Raw genomic sequence first — 12,343 nt, 5'->3', positions numbered from 1 at the left:
GTGTGTGTATATTCATGCTCATGTGCTGCTTTGTTTGGACCCACCATTGACCATCCCTATTCATGTCCCATATTTTAAACTGTTAGGGGGCGGGCATGCTGAGGAAATGGGGAAGTCTTGCTAAGAGCAGCCACAGAGAACTTCTGTGCAACCCAGATTCTTGAAAAGCTGTTATTTTCTTCCCACTTCTATTGTATCTTATCATTTAACACACATTGGGATCAATTCCATAAAATGAATGCTCTGCAGAAAAGTATGTAGCCTAACTAATATATAAGTGCCTAGTGCAATGTAGGGGGCAGTATGGGGGCCTAATACTATAAGGGGGCAGTATGGGCACCTAATGCTATATGGGGACAGTATTCATAGTGAAACTTGTGCGAGAGCTGGCAGGGTCATCTCGGGTTACTCACATCATTATGTGCATCCTTGGGGGTATGCCCCCTTTTCCCCAGATGTTTGAAAACATTTATTTGTAGCTCTATCTATCATAGAGCCCATAAGAATTGTGAACAGGCTACACAGCTTGCAGTGCAAACTCATGTGAGAGCGGGGTGCTTAAAGCTACACAGGTGACATTGGCGACATACAGGGGTACATGCAGGCTAGTTTAAGAACTGTAACATCGGTGTGACTTCTCACGTGCATGTCAGTAAGAATAGCAGTCCAGCTCTTCCCAGCCAGCTGGGCACTCTGACTAATAAAGGTAACAATATTGATGTAATATACATTTAAAATAAGAAAACATAACAGTACAAATGAGCTGGTTTACTATATTCTATAAAATATCTCATCCACTTACGATCTGAACACAATTCACTTTAAAAGTAACTTTTAACACATCCAGATATTCCATGTAATGCATGGTCAACCTTTTTATTTCAACCTGCAAGGTAACTGTATGGCTGGCAAAAGCAGGCCATGGACCCCTCAGACCACGTGGTGATTGTTATTAGAAAAAGTATTGCCATTAAGCTGGGCATAATGGAAGAAATAACGCGTGTCCTGCCTTTGTGGTCTTAAATTTAACGTTATATGTTGTTTATATCAGAATGTATGGCTATGCAAACACGAATAGTGTAAAGGCACTGACCAATCCTGAGAACTGTTCTATTAAAGTGTATTAATTGTCTAAGAATGCAGCTGCTTTAGTACATAGACAACATTAAGTTCCACTACTATTTTAGGGCAGCAAGTGTTAAAAATAGTGTTTGCTTTAGCACATAACCACCTCAAGTGTTCCTCTTCGACCACTTTAAATGCTGGGATGTGTGACATTTGTTGGCTGAGTACAACATGTCAACTGGTCAGAATTTTCCTTTTAAGAGTCAAATCTCTTTATAAATCTAACCCTTATGTTTAAAAAAAAAAACTTGAGATGTGCAGGTTTCCACTTGAAATATGTGTATCTTAAATGTGACGAAGGTAGAAGATATAAAAGTAAAATATAATTAAGTTGGTAGTATATTTTCTATATGTGTCTTTAGTATAAGTGAGGGAAGGTTTTTTTTAAATTCTCTTTATTATATTATTTATGTTACTTTAATATCATGCAATGTGTAAATTAAATTTGGAACAATATTGGCAAGTTTTCTGCCATTTGGCTAATGAGTGGAAATGTTCCCTCAATGCTTGTTCTGTTTACTAAGTTACATTATGCCTCTTGGCAACTTCTTTCTTCCATGTGCATTAACATTAAGAACATGCAGCTGCATGGGATATGGGACTGAGCTCCTGTTCACCACTTGGTTCCCTCTGTTTTATTTGTGCACAGCTACAATTGGCTCGCTATTTGAGTTACTATTTCATCCTACATGGCCACCAAGTCAGAATGGAGAACACAATGTAGAAAAGAAGTCCAATGAAAAGAAGTTACATTTGTCTACTTGCACAAGCAAACACTAAAGGGCTGTCTGACCTTTTTTTTATTGGAATAGACCATAATTTGTAACCCCTTCTATTCCTTAGTTGTTTCCTCCAACCTTTTTTTTAGATGGTAGGTAATCTGTAATTTTGGAGCACAGAGTTGAAACCCCTGTACAGCCTCCTAGCAAACATTGCTGACCTCAGACAAAGTAGCCAATAGTTCTGCAAAGGGTGGGACCAACCCGCAGGTGGATGTGGTTTCAGCAGTCCCAGGGCAGGGCTTAAATGTTGCATGGTTAACGTCATGTAAATAGATAGAATGGTGACATATAGAATGCCAAAGAAGTGAGCGGAAGTTGCCTCTCTTCTCTCCATATTACAGACAAGGGCAGCTTTGATTTTCAACTTTAAGTCTTCACAATACAATAATATCAATAATTTCTTTATTTATATAACACCAAATTATTTTGCAGTGCTGTTATACAGAGATTGGAATCACTCACTGTCCCCAATAGGTCTCACAATCTAACCTCCAAATTGGCATATCACGATTTTTTGTCATGTGGGATAAAATGAAATGTGCTGGAATTAAAAAATGATAGTGTATGTAGAACATACAACACCCACAAAAGTCAACGCATTGCTAGTTTGTTCAAAAATCTCAGACAACCCCCTTAACTAGTGTATTTTCTTTGTATAACAATGTCCTTTTACTGATAAAGTCATTGTTAGAGATGAGCGTACTTTTGAAAAATCTGATTAAGCCGATTCGCCGAACTTTCCGAAAAAATATGGTTCCATCCGAATTTATTTGCGGTAAATCGATATTAAAAACGGCTATTTCTGGCCTACAGAGAGTCTCAATAGGGGTGTAGAACACTTTGATTTGTTCTAACACGCATATGAAGTGTGCCAGGGTAGTGAAATAATACTGTTATTCAGTATGACATGCAGATTACAGGCATTGATTTTAGAATCACTGCCGCTGAGCCATACAATGACAAAGCCTGGAAGTGTTGTCAGCATGAGGAGACCATATAGTGGCTGAATGACACGGCGTGGAAGTGTTGTCAGCATGAGGAGACCATATATTGGCTGAATGACACAGTGTAGAGGTGTTGGCAGCATGAGGACACCATATAGTGGCTGAATGACACAGCGTGGAAGTGTTGGCAGCATGAGGAGACCATATAGTGGCTGAATGACACAGTGTGGTGGTGTTAGCAGCATGAGGAGACCATATAGTGGCTGAATGACACAGCGTGGAGGTGTTGGCAGCATGAGGAGACCATATAGTGGCTGAATGACGCAGCGTGGAGGTGTTGGCAGCATGAGGGGACCATATAGTGGCTGAATGACACAGCTTGGAGGTGTTGGCAGCATGAGGACACCATATAGTGCCTGAATGACACAGCGTGGAGGTGTTGGCAGCATGAGGAGACCATATAGTGGCTGAATGACACAGCGTGGAGGTGTTGGCAGCATGAGGAGACTATATAGTGGCTGAATGACACAGCGTGGAGATGTTGGCAGCATGAGGAGACCATATAGAGGCTGAATGACACAGCGTGGAGGTGTTGGCAGCATGAGAAGACCATATAGTGGCTAAATGACACAGCGTGGAGGTGTTGGCAGCATGATGAGACCATATAGTGGCTGAATCAGACAACTTGGATGTGGCTTTAGCATGTGAAGACCATATAGTGGCGGAATGACACAGCATGGAGGTGTTGGCAGCATGAGGAGAACATATAGTGGCTGAAAGATACAGCGTGGAGGTGTTGGCAGCATGAGGAGACCATATAGTTGCTGAATGACACAGCCAGGAGCTTGCAGCAGCATGAGTAGACACTAGGACTTCACAATTCCCAAGATTAAAAGATGAATTTTGAAATCTAAATTGAAGATCTAGTGCAACCATTAAAATTTTTAGGCCCAGGCCCAGCACCATCAGTAAACCATATATTGGCTGAATGACACAGCCTGGAGTTGGCTGAAGCATGAGGAGACCATTGAAATCTAAGATTTTGAAATTTAAATTTAAGATTTTGAAATTTGAACTGCCAAGTTTTAGTGCCCTGTACCCCGTCGTGTGGGTACAAAGGACCAAATTTAACAAGGAGTCACATGTCACATGGCAGCACAATGACAGAGCCTGGAGATAGCATCAGTATGAGGAGACCATATAGTGGCTGAATGACTGCCTGGAGTTTGTGGCAGCATGGGGAGACCATATAGTGTCTGAATGGCACAGCCTGGAGCTGGCAGCAGCATGAGTAATTCTAAGATTAAAAGATTAATTTTGAAATCTTAATTGAATATTTATGGTAGCTAGTGCTACCATAAACATTTTTAGGCCCATGCCCATCAGTATCAATAAACCATATATTGGCTGAATGACACAGCCTGGAGGTGGCTGAATCATGAGGAGACCATATAGTGTCTGAATGGCACAGCCTGGAGGTGGATGAAGCATGAGGAGACCATATAGTGGCTGAATGGCACAGCCAGCAGTTTGTGGCAGCATGAAGAGACCATATAGTGGCTGAGTGGCAAAGCCTGGAGGTGGCTGAAGCATGGGGAGACCATATAGTGGCTGAATGGCACAGCCTGGAGTTGGCTGAAGCATAAGAAGAGACCATATAGTGGCTGAATGAAACAGCCTGGAGGTGGCAGCAGCAGCATCAGGAGTCCTGAAAGTGACCTGGTGACAGAGTGGTGCTTTGGGTGGCAATACCGATGCCCGGTGACGAAGGTGGGTGAAAAAAGGTCTGATGCAAAGGAATGTTTGCAACTGGGGAGCAGTGCCTTAAATCTGTTTGGCATTATCCATATTTGTGAAGTGTTGTGTGGCACCATGGTCAATCCACTCTGATGCATCAGGCATTGGTGGTTGGAAATCCTGGCTGATCCATGCCTGAATCATCTTCACAAAGGTCCGTCTCTCCACATTTTTTATGGACAGACAAGTTCTCCTTGGGGTGACTATGGCCCCCGCCGCACCAAACACCCGCTCTGATGGCACACTACTGGCCGGGCAGGACAGCTTTTCCAGGACAAACTCTGCTAGTTGCGGCCACAAATCAAGTTTGGCTGCCCAGAAGTCCAGCGGATCTTCAAGGTGTGTTAGCATGGGCATGTCAAGGTATGCCACCACCTGCTGGTTCAGATCCTGCTACAGGTGTACCTACTGCTGATGAGTTGCTTCACAATGCGGGTGAAGAAAGCTACTCATCAGCGACTGTAGACTGATGGAGCTGGTATTGCTCCTGCCACCCCACCCCTCCCCAGCAGCCATGTCAGTGGGAGGTGAGAGCAGAGGGCCTCCCGATTCAGACCTGTGAGAGGATGGATGATGGCGCCGATAGGCATCAGCCAACTGACTACGTAGGATGTCTCTGTAGTAGGTTACTGTTTCCTCCCTCTCAGTGGGTGTAAAAAAGTCCCCTATTTTGTGGCAGTAGCGAGGGTCCAATAAGGTGGAGATCCAAAAGTCATCCCGCTGCTGATTGGTGACAATTCGGCTATCACTAAGCAAGCAAGTGAGCATTCATTGTGCCATTTGTGCAAGTGGCTCGGAGAGGCTCCCTGCCTCCATCTCCACTGCATACTGCCACGGTGTGTCTGGGTCCTCTTTCTCGCCTTCCTCATAAACCTCTTGCTCCTTTGGCTGCTCCTCCTCTCCTGTTAGATTACTAATAAAACCGCCCATTTGGCGACACCTAAATTGTGCTCCACTCTGCCCCTCCTCCAGTTCAGCCCCCATGGCTCATGTGGCCATGAGATGTAGGCACGACATCTCCAGTGCCCTGACCAGCCATCGTTTACAACATCATCCCGTAATCCTGGTGACTTACTAATAATGTGGCTTCCTCAAAGGGCCTGAGCAAACGGCAGATGTCACATATGAGCTGCCACTGGTTCACATTGAAGTTATACAGGGGAGTAACCCTATCCGCTTGGATCATCAAGAAATCGGTGATGGCTTTTCTCTGTTCATACAGTCATTCCAACATATGGAGGGTGGAATTCCAACATGTGGCAACGTCACAAATCAGAATATATTGGGGGATACCGTTCTGACGCTGCAGCTCAAGGAGGGTGTGCTTTGCGGTGTACGAGTGGCTGAAGTGCATGCAAAGTTTCCTTCCCATTGTTAGGATGTCTTGCAAATGGGTTGAACACTTCAGGAACTGCTTTACAACCAGAATGAACACATGTGCCATGCAGGGGGCATGGCTATCCTTCCCAGTCGCAGCTCCTGCAAGATGTTCTTCCCGTTGTGTCACCATGATTCCCATTTCCAGTTTTCGTGGAATACGCCATGTTCCCATTTCTTTACGAATGGTGTTGTGGCTGTGCAGGAACCACATTCACCCAGTGAGCCATAAAGGACATGTATTGTCCCTGACCATAGTTACAGCTCCAGACGTCGGCGCTGCCGTGCACTTTGGAACACACTGACAGGCTCAAGGACTGGCCCACCTTCTCTTCCACAAAATTGTGCAGGGCTGGTACTGCCTTCTTTGCAAAGAAATGACGGATTGGCACTCTCCACCTCGGCTCGGCACAAGCCATCAGTTCCCCTGAAAGGTGCAAAATCCACCACTTGAAAAGGGAGGGACTGCAGCACCAGCAACTTGGACAGGAGCACATTCAGCTTCTGCGCCATTGGATGAGTGGGCACATACTGTTGTCTCCTGGACATGGCTTTGCACTAATTGTACGTACTAATTGACTGCTACTGCCGCCGTCCCCAGGAACCCCTGTTCCACTACCTTCCGAGGAGGTAGGCTGCCGCGAAGCAGGTGGTCTTCCCCGGGCACGTTTGGCTTCAGAATTTCCACTTCTGCCACCATGCTGACTGCCAACCATGCTACCACCTTGCTGGCTCAGCTGCTGCCTCAAGGGCAACCTGCAACTCTCTTCTCCTGATGAGGATGAACCCCTTCTACACCCGGCTCCCAATTGCGATCAGCTTCATCATCATCAACAAGTGTCTGCATTTCACTGATGTGTTCCTCAGGTTCCTCAACAGTGTCTGCTTCAGGAACCTGAACCCTGGCAACACCGCCTCCCACATCACTCTCCTCATCACTACTTGCCCGCCTAACGGAGGAAGCGGCAGATGTCTCCTCCACTTGTTGGCTGGGCAGTAGCTGCTGACTGTCCTCTATTAGATCGTCCTCAGTGAATAGTGGAGCTGACCCCACAGCATAAGATACTTCTGTAGGGGAGGGAACAGCATAGAACAGAGGCATTGGGAAAAAAGGGACTGCTCCCGGACAATGCCAACTGAGGGTTGTGTCTGAGGAACCCACAGACTGTTGACTGGGGGTAACTGATATCACTTGTGATGAAGTGGATGACCATGTTAACCAATCGATGATGGAAGATGGGTTGCTGGTTGAGACAAGACCGCTAGCTGATACTGGGAGCTCAGGCCTCTCACTGTGGCCCTGCTGCCCCTCGCCCCTAGTCTGCTGCGACCTCTGCCTAATGAATTTTGGCCTCTTTCACTCCTCTGTGCACATCCTGGCACTTCTCTGCCTGACATACTTAGTGCGTATATGAGCGGAATACAATACGCTTCACTACGCTTAAAACAGTATTTGTCTAGAACAGCAGCAGGTGTGTACTTTTGAATGTCCTTTCACAGTATCTAGGCCCTTGACAGATTAACAGGTACAAAATAGTACACTACGTAGATGTAGGTATGTGGTATGCACTTATGAGGGCATAAAAATGCACCACAGTACACAAAAAAAAAGTATCTGAGTACAACACCAGCCGGTGAGTACTTTCGCGTGGACTTTCACATTATCTAGGCCCTTGACAGATTAACAGGTACATAATAGTACACTACTTAGATGTACGTATGTGGTATGCACTTATGAGGGCAGAAAAGTGCAGTACAGTACGCGTAAAAAATTATTTTAGTAAAACATCAGCCAGTGATTACTTTAGCCTGGACTTTCACAGTATCTAGGCCCTTGACAGATTAACAGGTACAAAATAGTACACTACTTAGTTGTAGGTATGTGATATGCAGTTATGAGGGCAGAAAAATGCGCTACAGTACACTTAAAAAAGTATCTGAGTAAAAACGTCAGCCGGTGAGTACTTTTGCCTGGACTTTCACAGTATCTAGGCCCTTGACAGATCAACAGGTTTAAAATAGTATACTACTTAGCTGTAGGTATGTGGTATGCACTTATGAGGGCAGAAAAATGCGCTACACTACGCTTAATAAACCTATTGGAGTAAAACACCAGCCGGTGATTACATTTGGCTGTCCTTTCACAGTATGTAGGCCCTTGACAGATTAACAGGCAAAAAATAGTACATCACTTAGATGTAGGTATGTGGTATGCACTTATGAGGGCAGAAAATTGCGCTACTGTACGCTCCAAAAATATTTGAGTAAAACACCAGCTGGTGATTACTTTTGGCTGTCCTTTCACAGTATGTAGGCCCCTGACAGAATAACACGTACAAAATAGTACACTACTTAGATGTACGTATGTGGTATGCACTTAGGAGGGTAGAAAAATGCGCTACAGTATGCTTAATAAACATATTGGAGTAAAACGCCTGCCGGTATTACTTTTGGCTGTCCTTTCACAGTATGTAGGCCCTTGACATATTAACAGGTACAAAATAGTACACTACTTAGATGTAGATATGTGGTATGCACTTATGAGGGCAGAAAAATGTGTTACTGTACGCTTCAAAAATTATTTGAGTAAAACATCAGCTGGTGATTATTTTGGCTGTCCTTTCACAGTATATAGGCCCTTGATAGATTAACAGGCATACAATAGTGCACCACTTAGATGTAGGTATGTGGTATGCACTTATGAGTGTAGAAAAATTGCCCACAGTACCAGCAGTACACAACAATGTGTACTAAACCTAAAATTGCAAAAAGACTCTCAAATACTATTAGGAATGGACTGCTGGGTATGGATTATACCATCTACAGACTAGTATAACCAGCAAACCAGTTGTTGTGGAACAAAGACACAGATTTGCCCTAAAAAATTATTTCTCCCTCCTGTGAAAACGTTTCTGCAGCTGAGGCAACACACAGCTCTCTGCCTCTCTCTGTAATACAATGCTGTTCACAGTGGGTTAATCGCTGCAGTAAGAATACATTTCTGTGCAAATACGCTGTGCTCTGTGTCCCACATAAGGCTGAGGTGACTAAGAGGCGAAACACTGCTACAACAAGCTTTTGTGTGCAACACACACACAGCGATGTCCGTCCTCTCTCTATGCAGTGTAATGAATGATATGACGAGCCGCAAAATGGCTGCGGAATATATAAGGCTGTGACATCACAGGGGTGACTGGCTGCTGATAGGCTGCATCCTGCATGTGATTCAGGGTCATCCCCCCTTCCCAGCATTCCTTGCCCCATGTACTGACATGTGGATCCACCATTTTAGATGCCCTGGAGCCTGGACTGCAGTAAATGGAGCTTAATGAAGCGATTTGAGCGATAGAATCGCGGCGATATTCACATTCATCGCAAATCAAATATTTCATGAAATTCGTAACACATTTGGGTTCGTCACCTTAGATTCGCTCATCTCTAGTCATTGGGAATGGCTTTGAGTAAGATGTGAGAATTATTAATACCTCACACTGTATTGACCTGATGTGCCTGTGTTCCAGTATTATAAGACAATCTTCTGTGGTGAGGGTGTGATGAGGGCAGATGTTGTTACCCTAGGGGCAGATGCCATTAACCCCATATATTTGTGATGCCAGGGTGTGGTTTAACCTCTTCACCACTTGGCAAGTAATGACTCCGACGCCAAGTTACGGAACAACAGCAGCTTTACTGAGGTAGACTAGTGTAATAGTCTTGACAGCTCAGTTAGGCCCAAGGAGGTGACCAGTGACTTCAGAAACTCTAGGGTTTTCTGGGACTTATAGTGGATTTGGATAATTTGCTGCATGCCCATGCGGACTTGATACAGACTGATCTTGACTGACTTGACTAGACTGACTTCACCCTGTATGTAGCTTACCAGGTTTTGACTTTCACCTATGGGGTAAGGGATTAGTGGAAGCGTGGCTGCGTGGTAGGCTTTAAGCCTCCTCAGGACACCAGACACTCTCTCTGGACTTGACCTCACTGTTCCTCAGCAGCAACTTCACAAGAGAAGGAGACTGAACTAGCTCCTCCCAGGGTTTATATGGGGAGACTCTGGAGGGGTCCCATATGTCACCCTGTAAGTCACATGATCACTTGTACCTTCCTTGGTTACAATACATGACAACAATATTTAAAGGCACATAACAATATATACACATTACATTAGATAACATAGGCACTTAGTACTGGTTACGGAACAGAGAGGAAAGGGGGGCCCAGGGGTTACTGAAATAGAGTCCACCTGACAGGGCAGCAATGGTACAATGGTGCAACTCCTGTACTGGGCTACCACAGTTCCATATGTGGTTACAAGGTCCTAAATTGTTCTAGAAAATGTCTATTGTGTCTGAAAAATGTTAGATATGTTTGATACATTTGATTCCTCTCTTCCACCACATTCTTCTTTGTAAAGAAACTTTCAAAAAAAAAAAAAATAACAAAGCATCATGACATTTTTGTACCTTCTTTAGACCATACCCATACAATGGATAACATGAGTGGTGGCTTATCATATGGGGAGTATTTGCAATTGTCTGGGGGCCCACATTTTTAGCAAAGTGTCTATGATGTACTCCCTGTGCTGTTTTTTAATCTGCCATTATCTATTAGATAAATCATAATCAGATAATGGACAAGAATACCAATGAGTCTCTTTACTCCCAGGCTTCTCCTGAGGTCCAGCAACATTTAGTTCTGCAACTTTCCAGCACCAAGATGGTGCATGCTGTGATGCACACATAATTCTGATGCTGTCAACAGAACCCTGTGGGCTGCAGTGTTTGGAGTTGAAGAGGAGCCCAAGAGCAAAGGGGGGGGAGTATAAATCTAGTCTAGAGTCTGTTTAATGACCCTCTTACGTATGTACAGACACTGGCATTATTATATAACCACTGTGACTGGCACTCAATGGGGCAGTGTTGTTGGTCTCGAGGAGGCACCATGGCTAAACATTTTTTAAGGGCTGTGGTCGTGCAGTTTAATGAAGGTAGCTTGGCTTATATTTTGATTGGGCAGTGTCGCTGGAACATAAAGTGTACAACTGTACATGTGAGCCCAGTCTTATAGGAAAAACAAACTTCTATCTGTACTTTCAATTGTTCAATAGCTCCAATTTAGATTACATAGATTAGAAAGAGCATTCTATTGAACTGAATGGTTTATGACATCCTCAGCAACTTTCAAATACATTAGCATTTCAATGTAAAAAAATCCTACATTCATTAAAAAAACACAGGACAGTTATTATGTCATTTTTGGAACTGTTTAAAAACCCTCGTACCAAACTACTCAAATGCACATGTTAATCCATATTCAATAGTATCTGGGCCAGAAGCCAGCTCTGAATCTTCATAGCTGAAAATAAACTTGGAATTTTATAAATGTTGGCAACAACAGTCTATAAAAATAAATATCTGCAACTAAAAAATAACGCATTCATTATTTTTGAGCCAGACAACAAATACCCTGAATACATGCCTGAAGATCTGACCAGGGACAGTTGTTTGACAGTCATATTCATGCATCTTTGATCAAACAGAAACTTCATGAGCAATAATAATTTCAGTGTATTGAAGAAACATTCACTTACTTCCAAATCGCTGTCCGGTGGAGGTGATGGATTATTTTTTCTCCCTCTTCCCCGAGACTTTGACCCAGCACTTCTACACGTCCTGTCATCAAGATCTTTGATAGGTGTTGAGGGACTCTGTACTGTATCAAAATCTCCTGAAAAAACAAGCACATGGGACAAAATGGTATTATAGTTCAGCCTTCTAAATGTAATAAAATGTAATAGGCTAATATGCTTAAAGAGTTCATCCAACGATGGACTGGTAGACACATTTGTGAATACGAGTAAAACTTGTATACAGTTGGAAAAATACTTGAACATAGTCACTATAGGGGTGAATGCAGAAAAGTCACAGACAGTGGATTAAAATAAAGAACAACAACGTTTTATCAATGACCAATTAGTTTTGCTCTGGGGACCTTAGAGTTAAATGTAAAATAAAACAAATTCGTTTTTGGTATTATTACCAACTCCACTGCAGGGGTGAAGATGGCATTCTGCAATCTTTTCATTTACAAGAGTGACTGGATGTTGTGCCCACAGCACAGTAAAAATACAGTAGGTAAGCATTCATTTGTCACTGGTACATAGGCCTGACTCTGTAAGGTGATAATGACATGTATAGCACAATTCTTCTCTTCTCCACATTAGAAAATGATCAGGCATATATATATATATATATATATATATATATATATGTATATATATATATATATATATCTTTTTTTTTATTTTTTTTT

General features: G+C 43.3%; 1 protein-coding gene across 11 annotated transcripts in view; it reads right to left on the bottom strand.

Moving 5' to 3' along the window:
- Nucleotides 1-12,343, bottom strand: part of EYA4 (EYA transcriptional coactivator and phosphatase 4) — a 401,807-nt gene that overhangs the window by 62,643 nt on the left and 326,821 nt on the right. For all 11 annotated transcript variants that reach the window (XR_008891352.1, XM_056566571.1, XM_056566572.1 and 8 more), the window contains one exon: nucleotides 11,622-11,758. Coding sequence is in view for 10 of the 11 variants with exons in the window: in XM_056566571.1 (XP_056422546.1) it covers nucleotides 11,622-11,758 (137 nt within the window). In the remaining variant the exon portion in view is untranslated. The remainder of the gene's footprint in view (nucleotides 1-11,621; nucleotides 11,759-12,343) is intronic.

The sequence above is a fragment of the Hyla sarda genome, chromosome 3 (genome assembly GCF_029499605.1).
Source record: "Hyla sarda isolate aHylSar1 chromosome 3, aHylSar1.hap1, whole genome shotgun sequence".
In the NCBI taxonomy this organism is placed as follows: Eukaryota; Metazoa; Chordata; class Amphibia; order Anura; family Hylidae; genus Hyla; species Hyla sarda.
This window is presented reverse-complemented; position numbering and strand designations above follow the sequence as displayed.